At 39.0% G+C, this 22726-nt stretch overlaps 1 protein-coding gene across 1 annotated transcript in view; it reads right to left on the reverse strand.

The window, feature by feature from the left end:
- The window catches only part of cwc27 (CWC27 spliceosome associated cyclophilin), a 37213-nt gene that overhangs the window by 11419 nt on the left and 3068 nt on the right, over nt 1-22726 (reverse strand). The window contains exons 8-11 of the mRNA XM_067574870.1: nt 21251-21330; nt 21108-21144; nt 20819-20994; nt 7279-7382 (exon numbers count right to left, since the gene is read on the reverse strand). Coding sequence (XP_067430971.1) covers nt 7279-7382; nt 20819-20994; nt 21108-21144; nt 21251-21330 — 397 coding nt within the window. The remainder of the gene's footprint in view (nt 1-7278; nt 7383-20818; nt 20995-21107; nt 21145-21250; nt 21331-22726) is intronic.

The following is a 22726-nucleotide window of genomic DNA, read 5'->3' on the forward strand; positions in this document are numbered from 1 at the left end:
GAAAAGATAAAGTTCTCAAGATCTACTAAAATAAGTGCAAAAACATAAAACACATGAAGTTAAGACACAGAAAAGGCTGTCGGTGAGACGTAACAAACCTAAACTAACCCAAAGTTACCCGTCCTGCACGACCAGCTATACACTCTACCTCAGAAAAACTTGTTATTAGGGGGGAAAATGTCATTTTCAGTAATTAATAAATAAAAAAAGAAGGAAACTTGGATAGGCCATGTTTCATGTTATGATGTCTGCTATGTGGGCGTTGACGAACAGCTGTTATTGACAGTTTGCTTGTGATACCTGCCCTGTTAGCACAATTTAGCTAAAGTAGCTAATGATAGTTAACGTGTGCGCTGCTCGGTGTTCCCGGTAAGCTACTGTTCAGGGCGTGTTTCCAGAACGATAAAGGAAACAACCCGCACTCCTTATTTGGAAGTTCCTGGCTCCACTAACCGTAAGCTGCAAAATCTGGGCTTCAAACAGGTGACGTCACACCTCGCTACGTCCGTCTTTTTATGCAGTTTATGATTATGATCTTTAATCCGAACAAAAGTGCAAAAACGACAAGTTGTGGTTTTATGGGCGGGGGGGGGGGGGACTTATGTGTGGGAAACTTTTGGACGGAGACGGTCGGAGCAGACCTGTTGCTGCCTGTAGCCTTGTATTTAGTGGACAGATGAAAATGACAAACTGTTCCTTTAAATTAAGAAACTTTGGCTACACTTAATTACTACAACAACAGAGGGAGTAATCATTGTTTTTCCTCATAAGTGAGTAAAGTTAAATAGTTAAAAAAGCCTTTTTCATCAACACAAATAAAGAAATTAAAACATTAAAGTATTTTAATGAGATGTATAGCCCCTCCCCTGGTGGAGGATATTTCACTTATGTAATAAGTTATTTAACAGCAGTTACATTTCTTGTTGAGGACAAAAGGCTTTATTTTAGGGAAGAATACTCAGGATGAAGATAACCGAAAGGCTTTCAGCCTGACAGGAAACCGACAATTACTCACCTTTCTCAAAGATTTTACACTGTGAATCCTCCAAATACTGAGCAATCACTGGGATTTCCAAACACAGCCCTGGAAATCTAAGTGCCGCAATTTCCCCCCTCTCTCTCTCCCTCCCTCCTCCCACTCACCCTGGTGTCAATATGGAAGTCTGCTCTGCTGCTGGAGGGGGCAAAACCCTTTTCTCTTGATTTACGAGACCAACAAGAGATCTCCCTCCATCCCCCCCCCCCCCCCCCCCCCCCACAGTCACCTCTCCCCGCTGCAGCCTGTGACACGCTGGATGCTGACTGATGATGCCCCGAGGTCCTACACGAGGAACACACATCACCTTCTCCAGCTGTTGTCGCTAACTACTATCTTTGAGTTTGATGGCCTTTCTAACTACATTCCTCCCCTCTCCTGTCACCTGGGCTCAAGAGAGCAACAAATCAAAGTCGCTGATGTTGTAGCAACCGAGGGCTGTTGTGGACGACACGACGCCTCCTCTATAGGATAAAAGATCCCCCACCCCCCCCTCTTTTTCTCTCTGTTAAACAATCAACAGCTTTTAAAAGAAAAGTCAAAGTAGCGCTGAACTGTGAGGTAACATCGCCGCTGATCATCAATCAAAAACACATCAAAAATGATTTTGTCAGTTAGTACGTCGAGGTCAACGCCGACTATCCGTCAACCGTTATGCAACGAGAGAGAAAAACTGTTTACATATGAAAATATCACACAAGTACCGAAGTGTCCTGAGAAAATGACTAACCTGGTTAAAAAGTGATGTATTGAGAAGACAAAATAACACGCTCAACTCGATCACAGGTAATTGGTGTTTCATATATCACTCTGTTACAACATTTCTTTCTAAGTCAACGACATGACTGACAAGGCACCAGTGTAATAAAACACCCAGAGTACGCAGGCATAACCTGTATAATATCTAAGTGGGATAAAAAAGACTGTTGCCACATCATTTAGGGTGGGTATTGAATGGACAGTGGTTTCAGAATGGCTCTCTTATTTTTGGCTCCCGGTACCCGGCGGTTATGCCAAGAAAGAGAAAACCAGACTAGAGGAACATGCTATAATTTATGTGATGAAAACTGAGGTGATGACGGTTGAAAAAATAATTCAAAAAAAGTGTAATGTCATGCACATGTAAGCTATATGGTGGTGGAGGAGGATGAGAAACGGACATTTAGTGACTTTATGCACAACTTTGGATGGGATGGTCAAGAAACTTATAACTACGGTGGCCCGTAAGGACAAAACACATGCAAAAGTAAAAGCATGAACATTAAGAGAATGTGCTCTGAATCCAAAAAAAATGCTACAAATTGTAAAACACTTGCATCCGAAAACAGAAATATTAAGAGAATCAAAAATCTACTAAAACACATGCAAAAAGTAAAAACACAAACATTAAGGGAATGATACTACTGTGCTATATACTTGTATGTGTTTTAGTGTTTGATGCATTTGTGGATTTGGAGGTAATTTCTTTATGCTTTTACATTTATATACAATTTAATTTGTAGAATTTGTTGGATTCAGAGCACATTCCCTTAATGCTTGTGCTTTTTTTTCTTTTGTATGCGTTTTGTCCTTAGGGGCTACTGTACATAACCATTTACTTTTGATCTGGACGTGATATTATTCAAGTCTAAGGAAAAAAAATGGTTTGAAAAAATATCTTCTTAAGGACATACCGGTGTATGCATATTAAACAAAAGTATGGCCCTGAATCACGTTACACCTGGCTTATCTAAACGGCAGCTTATGCAGTTCAAAGCTGGCGTCCTTTCTCGGGCTATTGAGGTTGGCAGAATCAAAAATATTCGGGAGAAAAAGAATGTGTGAGCTGTGTGATTTGGGAGAAGTGGAAAGTGAGACTCACTTCCTTATGATGATTTAAGAGTGTCAATTTTTTTTATTTTTTATGAAATGGCTCAAAAAAAACTGAAATATTCTGGTGCAGTGGTTCTCAAACTATTTCACATCAAGGACCCCTAAACTGACACAAATTAGACCAGGGACCCCCCCCCCCCCATTTGATAAGATTTTGTCCCAGGGTCCCACATCTGCTTTTAGATGTTTTATAACAGAAAGAGTATGAAACCCATGACCAAAACAGTTACTTACTGATGGAATTATAGTGAAAATAAATCATTCTCTTTTTCGCTGGGGACCCCCTGGAACCCTTCCAAGGACGCCTGGGGGACCCCAGACCCCTTCACATGTCTCAAACAAGACCTTAAATAACTAATTTTGGACGCTTTTAATTACTATTTGCCAAAAATTCGCCTAATTTGGACGACAAAATAGTAAAACGATGAACAAATATGCAATACAGTATTATCGCGCAGCCCTAATGGACCTAAATACTGACAGGACTGTCACCCCCCTCCCCCCCCCCCCCCAGTGTAAGACTGAACACAAGTCAAGAATAAGTCCAAATGGGCATGTGGGTTGATGTGACATCATCTCAAAATTTGAGACCTTTCATTATTAAAAATAGCACTTATTAAGACATTTTATGGCCTAAAAATCAAACTTAAGGCTTTTTAAGACTTTTTAAGATTCCTTGGATACCCTGCATGTTGTATGCATGATACACATTAATAAAAACTTAATTTTTTCCTTCATTTCAAACATCGTCTTTGAGTCTAACCTCAATTTAGAAACCAAATATCATTACCCCTGTTAACTTTGCGCATTGTATTTGAAATTCAGTTTAGTTTGGTACAAGTTGGGTCAGAGTTCAGGTGGTGGACTTAATAAGAACCACTGCACAATACAGGTGATACTGGTGTTATACTGGTGTTAATAGCATTTGGTGAAGGTTTAAGAATCTTCTATGACATCTTTCCGAGCTAAAAAAAAAAATTAATCGATAATTAATGCATTATTTTATGATATATTTTCAAGCTGAATTGCTTCTTAGTTGTTAAGATTTGCTGATTTTCTTTGTCTTAGTAAACTGAATGTGTTTTGGGACTATTTGGAACTGTTGGTCGCACAAAACAAGCACTTTGGAGACATCACCTTCGGGCTCTAGGAGATTATGATTGTGATTTTCTTTTACTATTTTTTAATGTTTAATAGACCAAAGGATCAATCAATTAGCCATGAAAATAATCAGCAGATGAATTCACGATAAAAAACAATTATTAGTTGCAGCCTTTTAGTTCAAACCTACATCAAATGTATCCCCACTGAACCTAGACTGACCAGTTTGAGAGGCATGCGAGTGAAATGAGACCAGAGTTTGACCTTCACAAAGAGGTCAGAGGAGAATAAGGAGAATGATTTAAGCTTTAAACGATGGCAGTGTCAATGTGAGCCTTAATGTGTGTGTGTGTGTGTGTGTGTGTGTGTGTGTGTGTGCAGCTCTAACTGCTACACAGCTTCTCCAGTGGGATGAGATAAAACAAGCCCTCACCACAGTGTTCTTCTGTGGCCGAGCTGAGTTTCAAGATTTACAGCATTTGAGCAGACATCCGTCTCCCCTGCAGTGGCCATTGGCCCATGACATCTAAGAATTCCATCTAATGGAATTAACTTTTGCTTCCAACACAGAAATGTAATGAGGAACTCTTAAAAGAAACTCCTGCCTCCGGCTAAGCTGCCAGAGAGCACAAAACAAAGGTCCCTGGCAGAGTTTAAATACCTTGTAAGATAATGGAGGAGCTTAAGCTAGTTGCCACTCAGTATAACAATGCGGGTCTGTTACTGCCTCAACACTTGAGTATATAGAGAAGGCCTCTTTCTGAAAAGGATGTTTATAGAAACAGCTTAACTCTGTGTAGATATCACTAAGAGCAACACATTAAGTCAGAGAAAGAACAGAATCTTAGTCAAGCTTAGCATTAAAGGATGGGTTCACAATTTTTTCAAGTCTGTCTTAAAACAACAATCCGGTGCCCAAATGAACATAGAAACAAGTTTTGCTTACTGTAATCATTCCTCTTGTTCATACTGATCATTAGGAGATCCTTTCCAAATATGCTTAAAATGTAAGCGATGGGGGACAAAATCCAGTAAAAAAATTCCCTCTTTGTGTCTCGATGGACAGCGTTTTCCTGTTCAGCTGCAGTGGGAGGATTGTAACAAAAAGTGGGAATTTGGCACTAAAAAGGCAGTAACTTTGAAAGATATTGAATTGATTTGACTAATTTAGACAGCTGAAGCTTCATATTATCTTCAAATAAACTTTTAAATAAGGCTTGTGGATTTTAGCCCCATCACTTACATTGAAAGCACATTATGATGGGATCTCTTAATGGGAAAGTTCAGAATTTTTCAACCTGTACTCTGTTTTCCCATCATTTGTGTCTAAGTGACTAATGGGGACAACAATTTTTGAAACTGGTCCAGTATTGAACAACCGTTTTGCTGCAGCCAGCAGCAGCAAAACGGGCTGCAATGTAATCCGACGAGGCAATTGCGTCAATGTATGTCCATTAAAAGTGCTTGTTTTTGCCACTGACAGGCTCAGATTGTTAATATAAGTGATTGACAACATTATGGAAAGAACCATACAGAGAAATGAAATGTTTTTCTTTAACTTTCACTTGATCCGGTCTGTTTGTTATTTGTCTGATTACATTGCAGCCCGTTTTGCGGCTGCCAGCTAAAGAGCTCTCGCTCAATACTGGACAAGTTTGAAAAATTGTTGTCCCCATTAGTCACTTTTAGTCAGGATTTTCCCATTGGCATTTTGCCATGCTGATTTGCATTTCCATTACCAGTTTAAACGCGCCGAGTTGTGCCAAGTGACGCAAAACGTGTCTGACCTGCCTCCAAGCGGGTTGCGGTGACTCAACTTATGTCTGTGCTGGAGACCAGAGAGAAAAGGTCTCTGTGTTCAGCTCTCTGGACTTTTGTAGTTTCTAACTGAATCTCTGTGGTTTGAAGTTTAGTGTCTCTCCTGTGTTTCTGTTTGTACTTTCAGATATCTGCTTTATTTTACTATTTCATTCCTGATCGCTTTCAGCCGTCTCAGAGCTGTGTTAAGTTACCGCTGATGAAAACATTTCCTGCTGCTGCTTCTTCATATTAAAAGCTTTCCAATGACAAACTAATGGACGACTTTTATTGTGAAGAATATATAGGAAATTAAATGTGTTTATCCATCGTTTTACAGCCGCGAGTTTGACCACTAGTGACAGCTGTGATGTATACAGCCCGCTGCTTTTTGACTCAAGACAAGCGCGTCATCAGTTAAAGACACACCTTCAAGCGGGTAGCCCTGTTGTAATGGGGATGCAAATCCCTGCTATGCTGGAGTCAAACCGAGTCAAACTGAGTCAAACCGAGTCAGCACATGTGTATGGAAAAGGCCAATAAGACACAAAATGATGGGAAAATAGGGTCCAGGTTGAAAAATCCCGAAGTTTCCATCAGTATGAACAAGAAAAATTAGTATGGCAAGAAAAACATGTCTCAGTGTTCATATGGCTGTTGATTTAGGACAGACTTTAAAAATTGTGAACCTTTCCTTTAAAGTACAATGTAATGATTGTATTTTGTGCTCTTTCACCTAAAATCTTGAATAAATCAGCAACAAGTCAAGAATGAACTCAGTGTCTGTGTTAAAAAACATAAAACCATCAGTGTTTGAGCAACAAAATCCCATCATGGTCTTCAGTAAATTTTGGCTGGTGGCAATCCCACAATAAGACTGGTCCCTGCAGAACCCCCCGTGAACTATTTTCTTCTGTTGCACAACGATATATGCACAACCTCAAGCTAACCCCTGTGCTGAGGCGGTTTTTGTAATTTTCAAAAATGTGTTTCAGCATCAGCAACAATCCCAAAGATTGACAGCACATTATGACAGACTGCTGTGTGGTGAAGACCCGAGGAGATCTGGGGGCAGAATTTTTTTTTTTTTCACAGAATCACAAAGCTACAACTAACAAACACAAAAAAGGGTTTGATGTGCAACTATGGCGGCCACTCAACAATTTTCACCCACGCAATTTTCTGCAAGCTTTAACACAAAAATGCAGACCCTTTGGGGGGGGAAAAATAGACGTCTGCAACTAATTGACAAAATCAGAGGGTTGCCTGTCTTAGTGTCCATTAGTAGAGAATGTAGCACGGACCACCCTCTTAGAGACTTTGTTCACACTTAGAGCTGTGTGGTGAAAGAATACATTTTCAAACGTCAACAAAAAGGTACCTAATTGTGGTAAGACACATGCACAGTATGCTATAAATATAGTATATTATAAATAACTGTAGCTGTAGGGGAATAAAAGCTGCCCACATACCCTCTTTGACTTCTTCTACTGCAGGTTTCGAACTTTCTTCTTTCCTTTGCTTTATGGCTTGTAGTTCCTTCTTCAACTGCCGCGCCTCTTTCCGTAATTCATCGCTGTGACGGGAGAAATGATTTTTAAGAAATTAAACTCAACATATCTGCACCTGCAGACAGCAGACAGGAACAATAACAGAGCAACAGGTTCAAAGACAAAAGTTCGAACCCTTTAACAGTTTAAACTAATTTTTGTAACATCAGCACTCTGATTGTTACTGAAAAACATGAATTGTTCTGAAACATTAAGCTTCTCAAAATGTTTTATTCATGGCCAATAATGTGGCCACATAAAACCAACATAAAACACTCTCTGCAAGTGTCAGAATGAAGAATGTACGTTAAAAGCTTGTGTTACTCCAATAAATTTGATGGAGCCTTAATAAAATAATTGTTCCCCGCTCCAGGCTCCTGGAAAGCGCTATGAAGCACTACATGGGGTATTAAAGTTTAGCAGACGCATGGGAAAAATGTCAATGTGTTTCTTGTTTTGAGATGAGTAATTGTCATTGTAGAAGTACTCATTAAAGTGTTAGAGAAACCAAAATGACTGAAAGATGTAATTTCTAAACCATTAAAATGCTGTCACTCAGCAGTGGTAATGAATACAATTACTCCAGATGTTACTATCGCTTAAAGACATGGTGCAAAATATTTTTAAAATACATTTATGTGACAGAATGCATATAATGATAATATTAATATTAATATTATCAATATTAATAATAATGATAATAATCTGTATTGCACAATCCACTGTATGCTTTTGTGTGAGGCTTTTAAACTGGTTAAACATTTCCTGTATATGAATGATTTTAATTGGTTGTACATTAACACTGAGGTGGAACAAAGTCATTGTTTTGCAAGTCACAAGTCAGTCTAAAGTCTTGGCTATGAAGTCCAGAGATAAGTTCCAAGTCAACTCCCACATTAAGACCAACAAGTCTGAAGTCAAGACCAAAATCAATACAGACAAGTCCCAAGTAAAGACCAACAACTCCCAAGACAAGACCAAAGGAGAGGCAAGTCCCAAATCAAGTCCAAAGTCAAGACCAACAAGCGCCAAGTCAAGTAAAGTCTGAAGTCAAGATCAACAAGTCCCAAATCAAGTCCAAAGTCAAGACCAACAAGTCCAAATTGAAGTCTCAAGTCAAAACCAACAAGTCCCAAACCAAGTCCAAAGTCAAGACGAACAAGCCAAAACTCAAGTCCCAGGTCAATACAGGCAAGTCTCAAGACAAGTTCCAAGTCAAGACCAACCTGTCCAAAGTCAAATCCCAAGTCAGTACAGGCAAGATTCATGCCTAAAATCTAATGGGTCCAATTCATGTGACTTCGGTCTGCACCTTTGCATTAGTCAAGTTGGTTTTATCTATATAGCCCAATATCACAAACCACAAATTTGCCTAAAGGAGATTTACAATCTGAACAGCATAGAACAACCCTTATCCTTAGGTTACCCTTGATTCGGATAAGGAAAAACACATGCACAACACTTTGGATGGAGGCCATGTGATATTATTATGTGCAATAAACTACATAAATGTCCTGTGATACATGAAATACATAACTGACAAATGCTATTAGTGGCAGAAGTAATTAAAAACTTTATACTTCCTTCCCTTAAGTGGCATTACATTAAGTATTACAGGCGGTGTTCATGTCCAGCTACCCTTATAAAACCTTTAACTGGATGACAGAGGCAGGCCAAGGCACATCCTTGCTTTTTTGACTCATGGTACCGTCCCTTTTGGCAAGTGGCCCAAAGCCCAGCTCATGCAAGGCTAAATGCTATAAGTCTGAACCGAGGCCAGTAATGCTGATTATTGTTCCCTTTCACACGATTGAGACTACTGCCAGTTGCAGAGCAGATATGTTATGTTAGGAAATGATAATATTTTTGTACTGCCTGACAGCTCTGTTTTTGTCCCATTCTCTTGCGGAGCCACAAAGCACAGGTAAGCTGCACAGTCTGGGCCCCTGGCCTAGAAACATGTGAGGCATCTCCAGACCAAACAATGGCTGCCTTTGTTTCTTACATCTGCTTCTCTGGACTGACATTCATTTATATCATTATCTTTCCCTTTATCTGGAACTTTCATTCTTCTGTTTGTAGCTTTCCAACACTCATGTTACCTTTGTTTAATTCACTAACATTGTCTGTGGCAAAGCACCGAGGCATCAAACTGAGTGATATTTTAACCGTAAGTGCCCTGGCAAATATTAACAGCTGTGGCTGACTTGATGTCATGTCTCTTCCTTGTTAGCCTCCCTGCTGCTGCTGATGATACACATGAGGAATCAGTCAGACATACAGTTGTTAGTCCTCTATTTTCCTCAAGAAAAAAAAAGCTGAATCCAGACTAAGTTGCCAAGAGCAGTACTGGTTGGCAGAGTCAGACTTGGCCTGTGTGAGAACGTCGCCTGCTCAGCTCTCTAGGAGCAAGGACAACAAACCTCTTTTCTGAGACACGCATTTTACATACAGTAGGGTAATGTGACTCAGATGTGACAAACCAAAGGTGAGCAAAATAACAACTGTTCAAAGACTACAGCTGTCAATTACAATTTTTCACATCTTGCATGGTGATTAAAGAGGTACATTTTGTAAAATTATGCTGTTTTTAAATGTATGGGCAAAATAATGTGAACAGGAAGTTTGCCAGTCAGTGATGCTCTGCATTTAATTACTAACTTGGTACTACGGTAGTTTTACTCTCATAGGAATGTCATCCTGATTTTTGAGACTTTTTTGTGAACTCAATACAACTTTTTCCTGTAGCCACCTTTGTAACTGCTTTCAGGTCCTTTAAAAAAAAATTATTGTGTGTTATTTTGTCTACCTCTATGAATGACAATGGAAACAGCAGCTACACAGATTTGTCATTAAGGTGAAAACCAATTAGCTGTAGTTGTAAAATTTAAAAGGTCTTACAAATTGCCATTTTTTTAAAGGGGTCTTCCAGCAATTTAGTATTGCACTGCTATAAGGTTTAGGGGACTCATATGAGACACAGTTAAATATGACTGGCTACCACTAAGAGTCTATAGCCATGTTAGGAGGTCTGTGAGGCTGTGTTTTCAGCTAAATGCTAATGTCCGCATGCTAACATGCTAATGTTATTATCTGAGTTTAGCATGTTGAAGTTACTGTAGTTTTGCATGCTAACACTGCTGCTAACATTGAAATTTTGTTGTAATGATGGTGCTAGAGGAAAGGTAAAGGCATCACCAGAGTTATTACAATTCATTCTATCGGGGGCATGAATGTCTGTACCAAAAGTCTTCAATCCATCCAAGAGTTGTCGAGACATTTCACTCAAAGCAACTACTGTCAACCGATGGTGATGCTAAGGAAAATATCAGGGGATCACCAAAGTCATTCAGATTCATCATCTGGGAACCATGAATGTCTGCAAAGTAGATGTTGACTTATTTCTCAGGAGAAGTGAAAAATGTTTCATATCAATGCATCCAATAGTTTTCAATACATGTCGCTAAAAAACAAAAATATCCACTTGATGGTGGGTTTAGAGGAAAAGTAAAGGCGTCAACAAAGTCAGTAGGATTTATCCTCAGATGAATATCTGTACACAATCTCATGGCAATCCATCCAGTAGTTGTTGAGATATTTCAGCTAGGACTGACTGACAGCCGCTATCATGGCTATAAAGAATGGTCAAAGTAACCTTTACCAACAGGCCAAGACATCCTCACTTTTAGTCCTTCGTACACCACGGATCAAAACTGATAGCATCTTTTTGTTAGACCCTCCCTCCCTTGTAAAGGCCATGTCTTTAAAACTCCACAGTTTAGACAGCAGACTGATTGGTAAAAATCTCCAAGCCCAAACAGGGATAACTCTGATGATATCTTCATTTCTCAACTCAACTGTTTTCACAGGATGTTTAGCACTCCTGATGAACCGATCAGTGGAGTTCTCTTTCAAGGGAACTTTCAAGGAAAGAAACTTACAGATGTACAATTAGACCAGATACCTGCTGCCAGAATTACTGTTGTATCTCTAATAGATGCTGTGAAATTATATATTGTGACAAGGGGAAAACGTGCCAAATGGGGGGCCCAAAACTGCTTTAGGTAAGATAAACAGGGGTCACAAGTAGACACCGAGTTGGACAGTTGCTTAAGAACACCACAAACTATGACCTCAAAAACAACACCTTGACAGTCTCAACAAAAATAACGATCACTGTTTGATCATTTTGTCCTCTACTTGTCCACTTCAGAGGGGCCTTTCCTGACATGACTCAAGTTTATTTTAGTAAAGTAAAGTATGAGTCGTGGCTCTGCTGTTAAATAAACACAGTCCAGCCTCTTCTCTAGGACTGAGAGCTGAGGTTTTATACATATATATTCTACAGTGAGGAACACTTTGGACTGAGTGATCATTTCTGCCTGCCTTGACATGCTGCCATTCGGAAAACAAGAGACGTATCCAAGGCAACAGCCAAACAATCGGCTCCACAGCCCCGGTGCCAATAAAGAGAAAGAGGCCAGAAAGGACAGGAAAAGCCCCAACAACACCTGTTGTGACACACCTTGGGGCTCAGCAAATTCCTCTCAAGACCCTCACATCACAACACTACAAATTATTTTGTTTCTACAACCAGAAGAAGAACCGATTTTTCACTTGGCTGGATGGATCACATTCTGTTGATCTAAATCCAGAGAATATATTTACATTTTTTCCGACAGTAACAATTATTCAAAGTACAGCCTGAGCAATACTGGATTTTTGAGGCCGATATCAATATCAATATTTGAGATTTTACAATATGCTGGCCAATAATCACTTTCTAAAAATGAACATTTTTGATAAGGATCCCTTAAATGTGGTTATTAAAGAATTGTGATGAAGTTATGTAATGGTTGTCAGTACCTTCTGGTGGAAAAACTGTAATGGTGACACTGTTTCTAAATTTCCTCAAACATATCTTTGGCACCTCTGTGTTGCAAATTCTTGTTACTTATCAGACCTACATATATGCCAATGCTAATATATGTGTACTAACCTAACATTGGGTCTAGTTCAAAGACCAGAATTTGACTGTTCAGAATGTGCTCATATGTCCGCTTTGGCCTTATGTTGTTAGAGTTGAAATGATTAGTTGATAAATTGATGAGTTGATGAACAGAAAATTATCTGGCAGATACTCAGATAATCAATCAATCATTTAAGTAATTTTTCAAGTAAAAACTGAATTTATTCTCTTGTTCCTCAGATGTAAGTTTTTGTCGCTTTGTTCTGTTTTTATTATTGTAAACTGGATATCTGTGTTCTGAAGTGTTTGAAAAAAGCACCTTGACTGCAAGATTTTTCACTATTTCCTGACATTTATAGACCAAATGATTAGTTGATGAATTGAGAAAATGGTCATTAGATTAATCGATAATGAAAAAAAATTGTTACAGTAGTTGCTGCTCTAAATGTTGTCAGATATAAGTCTGATGCTAATGCTCATTTTCAAATCACAAAGCTTGATTTATGCTACCAAGAAGTGAGTTATATTTAAAAATCAACAGACTGCACCAATGAGTTCCCCATTCTGGAAACTTATAATGTCACTAAATATTACGCTATACTACTAACACCTACTAACTGTCAGGTATAAATGTTGCTTAGCTAATTGAGCTAACTGACAAAACTAATGTTATCTGTGTAATAGCCTATATGATCTGTTTAGACTGAAGAGTGAAAGTAATATGAGATATGGTCAACACATGGGATCTGAAGATTTTAAATTACATTACACAAGAGTAAAACAATATTAATACTTAAAATTAGAAGTTGTGCTGCTAATAAAGACAGACTTAATGACTAGCTAATAGCACCGGTTAGATTAGCATAACTGGACATTTTCCACTCTCTTTAAATTGCCTGAATATTACCTAGTCTGAGAAGCATTTTTCTCCACATGTGCATATATAAGTAAGGCAATGTTATACATATAAAAATATATATTAACAGTATATAGATAGATAGATAGGATACATATAGAGAGAGAGAAAAATAATGAGAGAATGAGAGACAGATTGGCCCTAAAAACTGTTATTTTTGAACGTTACAGCATGTGACACAACAGTGACTTCCTGTTTACATAGTTTACTAGCTAAGACATTCCTCAAGTTTTAATGGTGTAACCTGATTTAGAAAATTACTAGTTTCAAACTAGCGAGTGGTTACGAAGATCCTGGGGAGGACTTTACACACAAACTTTATAATGGTAATGGAGCTACTAATAGCCAGTGTAACGTAGTCCAGGTGCAGTAAGCATTCATGACTAAGGTTCAATAAACACTGAGATTTTATTCAGTGCAGGTGAACAGCTGAAGGATGAAAGAGGTGGATTTGGAGGAGTTCATGGAGTGTGTCCTACCATCTGCCTCTTTTCTGCAACAACTACAGAAGAGACCATCCATCCCTACCTTCAATAGGTCTCTCCACCTGCCAACAGAAGACGAGGCTGCGATGGTCGTTTAAAATATTGAAGGCCAAGCAGCAATAGAAAAAACACTCATGTTGTCATTAGAAGTCATAAAAATAAACTATAATGGGCACAGATAGATACATTATGAATCCTTTTTAGTGACTCCCCACCAGTCCCTATGGCTCGCTTTTACTTGGGGCCTGCCAGCTACTGTCACTCTTTCAGAAAATTCAAAAAACCCAAAGAGCTGTGGATGATTAACTTTTCATAAAGAAAGCATATGAAGTGATTGGCAGTAGACCAGGAACTCTCATGATTCAGAACCTTGCATTTAATACTCCGGTGTCTGGCAGGAGACTGAGGCTGACACAGGAATTCGACAACCTTAAAATAGTACAGCGATGACTGTATGGTTCATCAAAAATTCAATCGTTTTCCAAAATGTACAAGCAGGCGTACTTGCCTTTTTTGGATTTCTCTGCATTCTTATTTTCCAGCTTTCAAGTGACCGTAAGAAATGTAATTATTGATAAAATCAAACTGTTGCGAGTTCAAATATAGCCGGAGTATGATTGCAATGAGTCAAATGTATATTAAAAAGTAAAATTTAACACTATAGTCTTACTCTGAGTTAGTTCACCACAAGGATGGCAACAGCAGCTTCTCCCTGCCACGGTGGACTCAAACCACTCTAATGACTGAGCAAGTGATGTGGATGAATGTGCTAGAATAACAAGATGGCTGGGTGAACTCCCCTCAGGGGGCACTCCATGGCTTGGTCAAAAGCCAAGGAGAACTGTGAGCTGGAGTGGAGGAATCCAACCTCAACACAGGAATTTGCATGACTTTGCAGAGTGATCTAGACCAATACATTACCCACGCAGTGGACCAAGGTTCCTCTTTTAGAATGGCTCATCTGCCTCGCAATTATTTACTAGATTGTTTGGAATTCTCTTAGTTATGACGCAAGAACGTAATTAATCTTTTAGAACAACAAGTGCATCTCTTCTTGTTTGTAGCAGTTATATTTAGTTGTGAATTTTCTATTCTTTGTAAATATTTTTCTTGCTTGAGAGTAAAAGACACAGTAAACGAGGACACTGAAATGTTGACATTGATCACAGTCCAAGCGGCGTTCTGCTTTTTTAAAATTCATTTTCAAAGAGTCTAACCCTCCCCCGTCCTAGACATGCATTGCTGTCTGGAACAGTTTCCAGTGAGCAAGTGCCCCATATGGGGCAGACATGCTACAGTGGGCCAGAGATGTGTAAACCTGGCAGTTCCAAAACATACACAATCCCGCTGCCAAGAACTGGATTATCTCAAGCAGTTTTCTGCACAAAAACAGTGCCGAATGCTTTCTTGATCTCTGCAACCTTTCCCTGAGAACGCGTTGGGTTATGACCGATGACAAGAGACAGGTGCAGCCAATTAATACACAGTGACACGGGGGTATGGGGTATGGCCACTTGGTCAGGATAATTAATGTCTGATGTCCCATTTAAGTACGAGTTACACTATCCACAAGGCTAAAAGAATGCTTTCTTAAAGTGCTATGAAAACTAAAAAGACGTATGATAGTCGGAAAGACATATGTGACCAAGGCTGCAGAGGACCAACTCCAGAAAAATAAGATTAAGACTAGAGCTGCAACCATTTGTTTAAAGCAAAAACACAAAACATTCTCTGGTTGCAGCCTCTCCAATATGAGGATTAATATCTTTTATCTGTTTCATATCAATGTAAACTGAATCTCTTTGGTTTTTTGGACTCTTGGTGAGACCAAACGAGACTTACTTCTAAGGTTTTCTTAGTCTAATATGATATCTAATCTTTAAGTTTGTGACTGTTTGTTTGGACATAATAAGCAATTTAATACATGACGATGAAAAGGTCAATGTGGGCTCTGAGAAATGAGACTTCTTGACCTTTTACACACAAAAAGATTCTTTGGGAAAACAATTGGCAGATTAATCCATAATGGAAATAATCATCAGTTATTAAAAGTTTTTGTCTCATGTGATGCAAAGCTATGGACCATCATTGCTTTGATTGTTTTCATTATATCTTTAGGGCCTTTGCATACATTTTCCATATAGTGATTTTTATTGGTATTGGAAAATATCCCCATTAATCAGCCTTACACACACAGACCCAAAACCCTTCGCCACGGTTATTTTCTTATTCATTTCATGACATACTGTAAAGGGAGTTCATGTGGATGATGTGATAATCAAGGTGCTATCAAACACCTTGGTTTTTAAAGACTCTATAAAAGTAATTCCACCTGTATAATTCATGTCTGCTGCCATATGCTGTGTACACACAACATTTAACAAGTGATATAAACAACAGGAAGTGCAGTTCTGTCATTATCTTCAGCCTGCAGTAACTGAAAAGCGATTACCAGAGACAGCAGAGGGAGCCAGGCCCTGCTGGCAGAAGCAGCTCACACTGTGTCCCACAGCCATATGGAAGCGTTTTGCTTCCCCAGTCATGCCCCGTCGGGTTTAACAAAAGTGGCGACTACCACATACACTGCTTTTGGGACTTCATTCAGTAGTGTCTTTTATAAAGCAACCCCCCTAAAGAGGCCTACTTCAAACACAGCAAACCAGACTTGATCAATAGTAACATAAAAGAAGTGTCAAACTGTGAGCATACAAGCTTAACAAGAATTACCAACAACATCAAACATCACAGTAAGTTGAGACAAACTTAGTGAAAAGAGGATCTGTTTTGACAGATTCTCTTGATCGATTGTGACTTTAAAGCTTTAAAGTCAAACATTTTCTTGGTGCAGGTACAGTACACCATTATTTGGCAACTTCCTCGTGAATATGAACAAGTCCAAGCATTTTGCAATCATGGAATACTGCAGTGGAATATCATCTGGCTGCTGGATAGCAGTGTAAGATAGTTTTGACCTGATGTAAAAACTATTTTGGTTTCAGGGAGACTCCTAATTTCAAGGTTGTCTCAGCAGCCTTGACTTTGAGAAGAAAAGACACAGTCAACATTATAAATTTTCCCCCAACTGAGGCCTGAGTGCACTGCAGACAGCGGAGCACTGTCCTTCACACACATCACATACAGTACATGAGTGTAAAAGGAATGAAATGAAAAATCTAAAAGTCTTGCATAAGTAAAGTCCATCAGACAGAACTGAGAAAAGAGGCTGCTTTAACATCCTCTCTCTCTCTTTTTTTTTTTTTTCCCCAGGTGACTAGATAGCGGTTGGTGTTCCTCCTTGCGCACAGAGTAGCTGAAAGCCCAAAGCAAAGCAACGGTGGGAGAGCAGAGCTCACCCTGCAACAATGCCCCCTTTGTCCCAGACTAACACTGTACCTACCAGCCTGCTCTTTGATTCCCTGCCAAGACAAACCACTGTGTTGGGTTACAGTTCTTGTAGCAAAACAATCTGCGCTTGTGTTTAATATACTACAGTCTGCCTGCATTGGGCTGGCTGTCAGTCAGGGCACACACACACACACACAACTAACTGGGGGCCGGCTCCTTATCCCTGCTCCTTATCCCATTAGCGCTAATGAGAGAAGGGTATGTTGATTATGTGTGTTGAGGGCTACCTGTTAGGAGGATATGGAGGAGAGATAACTGGCCGGTTATGCAACCAGCAGCATCAAAGAGAGATGAGAGATAAATCACTCTCTCCTTTCTCCTCAGGTCATTTTCAGTCTTATGTTGTCTCACACATACAGTAGAGTTCGGTATCCTGACCCGACCCACTGAGTCCCCACAACAGGTCGTGACTTTTTTTTTTTTTTTTTGCGTAAAGCCTCAGGCTCGAGTCGGGCTTAAGTATTTTCAAATGTTATTTAACAAGAAAAAATCTCTCTCTCTCTCTATTTCTCTCACAGACTCTCTGGCAATCGTCTGCGTCGACGTGTCATGGGAAGCGGGAAGATAAACAGAGCGTAGCCAATGCATTAGCATTAGCCTGGTGAGCTAGCAGTCGCTAATGGATGAAATAAAGCAAAAAACTTGCAGAAGAGGAGCTTCTTAAAATCCCAAATGATTCAGGGAAAGCTGCTGTGTTGTGGAAACATTCTGACCTTGATGTGATTAACGGATAAAAACCTCCAATCTTCCTCCACAACTCTTAAATAGCATCGCAATCGCCGGTAACTGTTCAGCTGTTCAGGAAAGATGTTTATCAGTGTTCATCTGGTCGATATTCAGAAAAGGCTGAGTTGATCTTCAATTGGCAGATAATTTATTATTTTGAGATGCTGCAGTGTTACATACAACTAATCATCTGGTAGAGGTTATAACACTGTATGTTTTGTTCTGGTGAGCTGTCACGTCAAACTAATCATATAACTTTGTCTTTGAAGGAGAAATAACATTAATGATACCAAAACTATGGCTTCGGGTCTCGTGTCAGGTTCGGATATGAAAGGCGCAGGTACGGGCCAGGTTCCGGTCTCGGTTTTAGGCCCGTGCAGAACGCTTCGCCACTCTTGCCTTCGACTCTCGCCTTCATTTCACTCACACTGTTGGCTCAGACACATGTGCTGTTTGCTTCTACTTCAGCAGCGCAGCAAGTAATTTGCGTTGCGTGCCAACATTCCTGTTTCACAGAGAACGTCCACTGATGTTGGTCCAGTGAGCTACAACTGAGATACAGTATGTGTGTGTGTGTGTGTGTGTGTGTGTGTGTTTAGTTTGGGTGTGTGTGTGTGCACATGTGAAGCGAGTGGATGACTGTAGAAACAGAGCTGGAAGATATGTGGATGACAATGACGCTAGGCTTCGACAGACGGGAACCGAGGAGACGATGGAGATACATACAAGAGCATCATATTAGTGAAATTATTCTTTTTCAATATCAATAAAACATTCACATTACAGTTATGAAATAGTTTGAAATATCATTAAATGCTTATAACTTTTGGGTAGTTGTAGGAAAATTGGATATGAGGACTTTTTTTGGGGTCATTCATTACCCTTAAATACTGTTAATATTCTGACTCCTCACAATATCTTCTCATAATTAGTCTCTATATCAAACTTCTGAACTACAAATCTATTTTTCATTCATGAATACCTCATTATTAAACCTTAATTAACCTTTCAGAGAGCAGATAGGGTATATTCTTTAGGTTTTACACTATTTGTTTATGGAAAAACTTCACAATCACATCATATTACCGTCCTATGTTACCTAAAACAGGAGAACATTACAGCCATAATGATTTCAATGAATGTTATTGAATGTGAAGAATGCAACAACATTTTTGAAGTTTTTCATAAATACTGATCAAATTTAACCCAGCACACCCTCTACTGTATGTACAAAAATAAGTATCAACTGCACAAAAAATGTAAAGAAGTTTAAATATTTCCATTTTTGAGTCACTTTAGGAATTTAAGGTGAAAAGAATCTTGTTTAGTCTTTTCTCAAATGTAAAAATGGGTCAAATTTGACATGAACAGTATGTAAGGGTTAAAGGGTCACCCCACCGATTTTACACATGAAGTTTAGTTTACTCGCCAAGCGAAGTACGACTCAGTGTGTGAAAACGGTTGTATAATATCTTCTGTGGGCTCTGCAGGAGCTTTGTAAAGTCTGAGAAATTAACCCTAAAGATGCAAACTGAGTTGCATTATGGGAATTGTGGGATCCAGAGGACCTAAAAGTCAGGATATCTCTGCCTCGGCTGCTTCGATTTTTACCTTTTCTTTTTAAAAATCTGTCTCTTGTGAGTCCTGAAACTTTATGGAAGTGTAACGCTAAATTGTTGAGTAGCACATTAACTTGACAGCACACACATGTCTGCTGCTGACAGACAGAAGGATTAAAAACATCTTCACACATGACTTAACATTTATATTTTTGTATTCATCTTATTCATAGAAATGTATCAGAAATCATATTGATATGCTAAATGAACTTATGGCTGATAAAGACATATTTTCACCACAAATCATTGTGCACCTCAGTTTTTCCAATATGCTCCTATTTAGCCAACCAACATGTGTCATCAAGATCCTTTAATCTGTCACAAAGATTTCTAAAGCCGACTATTTTTGTTGTTAGTAAACCGTAAAATATGCTAGATTTGTGTGACGCATATGTTTTGAATAACACTTTCCGGTAATTTTGAGGGTAAAATATACAACAATTTATGCGTCAAACTTCTTTGGAAATTCAACCAATACAACCTCATCAGAGAAACCAGCAAACAAAACTGTTTTGAGAGGATTTTCTGCTGCAGAAAAGCAGTAATTAATATACGTTAATGACTGTTTTTAGTGCGTCTGGGCCCTAGGGGTGACTGTACATCATATTAGCAGTTCTCATCTCTTCTGGGTCTGTTCTTGTGGTCTTGAAATTCCAGGATCAACTCAGCATAGAGCTGAAATAATCAGTCATTCAACAGAAAATTAACTGGCGGCAATTATTTTGATAATTGATTCATAAAAAAAGTGATTTTTCAAGCAAAAATGCTAAATATTTACTGGTTCCAGGCGCTAAAATGTGATGATCTGCTGCTTTTCTTCGTTATATATGATAGTAAATGGAATATTTTGGGCTTTTAAACGGTTAGTTGGTCACACAAAAGACATTTACAGATGTCACCTTGTGCTTTTTTCCACTATTTCTTGACATTTTATAGACTAAACGATTAATCAATTCAGCAAGAAAATAAACAGCAGATTAATTGACGACGATAATACTCATTAGTTGCAGCTCTAACCGAGTGTTGTAAATAAAAAGTCTTCTTTCTTTGGGCTTAGTAAATGTACTTTGTGCTTGTCAGAAAAAGTTTGGATGGTCTGTTCATCTCATTGTATTAATAAAACAGGAGAGGTTTATTTAAAGTGCTTCTTCTCTGTACTATGCAGATCAACAGCGCCCCCACAAGGATGTTACACTGTATTACAAGTGGAACATCAACATTTTATGACACTGCTAAAGCTGTTAGTGACTAAATCAACGAGCAGGTAGACTATTTATTAAACAAACCTGCCATCTGTTGGATATAAAGAGACTTTGTCAGACCACGAAACATGCGGTCGTACCTGCGGCTTTTCTTTTTCCCTCGTTCCTCCTCACTGGCCTCTGTCGCTCTCTCCGTGCCTTTTTCCTTCTTTAGCTTTTTACTGATGAGCTCCCTCATCTTCTCTTTCTTATCCGAGTCGTACTCTTCATCTGCGTCCATGTCATCTTCGACGTCATCGTCGGCCTCGTCGTCCGTCTGGAAGAACACGTTGACATTTACAATCAGAGACAAGAGGCTCTGGGAACTTCGTCTGAGAGCAAACGCCGTGAAAAGTGCAGTTCTTCATCTGCACATTTTCTCTGACTTACCTCATCTGCATCTCCAGATGTCTCCTTCTTTTTTTTTCTTATAAAAAGGTAGAAGGAATACAGGTTAATGTTGGAAAAGGACAAATCAAGGATGTATGAAGAAGCACTTATTATATAATTATGAATTAATTCAGTCAGTGTACTTATCAACTGCTGGAACGGAGCTCAGTCTGGGATCATCTTTAAGAAGGTCGTGACTGCTTTTGCTTTTTCCCTTTAGTGTCTGAAGAAACAAACAACGATGAGCAACTGATTTTGGTTTTAAATTTCTAATGAATCCATTTCTTTTTAATAGAAAACCATATATAAAAAAAAAATCAGCAATTTTGCACATATCTTTAATTAACCAACAAACACTGACACTGTGTATGCTGTACCATAAGTGCAGCATATACGGTGTAAATGCCCAACTAGAACCATTAAATGGAGCTGTTTCATGTTTCTTCTTGCATACAAGATTTTCAGACTTGTAGGTATAACCAGTGTCCAAATTTCACCTACCAGGAGGACCAGTAGATAAAAAAATCCACCAGACAAGCATATTTTTTTAATGGCCAAAAAAATAAATTGCCTTTTTGTGTCACATATACATTCATTTCAGTACATTTCATTGAGATAATAAGGTATTATGTTGAATACAAACTTAAAAAAGAGGCCAGAAATTATTTTCATATATTGATCAGTGGTTAATCAAATCAAGTTTATTTGTAGAGCACATTTAAAAACACTTTGGTCGTTCACCAAAGTGTTGTACAGAGTTTTACATGCGTAACTACAGTCATTGTGACTTGGCTCTGAGCGCTTCCAAAACACGGGTGACCTACGCTCACCGCCGTACCTGAACGCCTCCGGTGTAGACACACACACACACACACAGATGGAGCGCTCCCCGCTGCTGCTGTTGATCGGCTAAATGTGCTGCTCGCTTTACGCTTTCTGTGCAGACACGGTGTCAGACCTTCTCGAGGGCTCCTACAGTTTCACAACACCGTTAAGACGTGTGTAAAAAACACATATGGTGCTTGCTTGTCTACACTGTACGGAGACCAACATGAGTAATTTCTTCCGAACCGTCATGCCAGATATTTTATGACATGACTATTTTGGTACAAACATTTACCCACCAGTGTGGCGGACGGCCTTCCAAGATTTACTCACCAAACAGAAAATCTGCCCGTATTTGGCACTTGGCAGGTGTTAATTTTGGACTCTGGTTGTAACCCATCACCATCACTTGCCAATATCTCAGATTTAACTTTATATAGCATCTTATGACTTGGTGGAAAACGGTAAAGCGATGCCAGAATTTCATCTAACTTTTATTACAACTAAATAAAAGCCTGTTTGCTTTGACTGCACTGACTTTTAATGCCTCATGGTCTGCACCAAATCCAAGAAAAAAAAAACCCCCAAATATGTTTAAATAAGTTAAACAAGACAGACAGAGATTTTTAGATATTTCATGTCATAAAGAAGGTCTAGACTGCAGCATCGCATTTCCAAACCTTCCTTTACAGTCACTCAGTAATGATACTCAGATTCTCCCCATAGTTGTGAGGTGTGACTGACTGTTGTGAGGGCGAAGAGCAGAGGAGGTCGGTTTTAATAGTTTGTCAGAC

This window comes from Thunnus thynnus, chromosome 19, assembly GCF_963924715.1.
Source record: "Thunnus thynnus chromosome 19, fThuThy2.1, whole genome shotgun sequence".
NCBI lineage: Eukaryota > Metazoa > Chordata > Actinopteri > Scombriformes > Scombridae > Thunnus > Thunnus thynnus.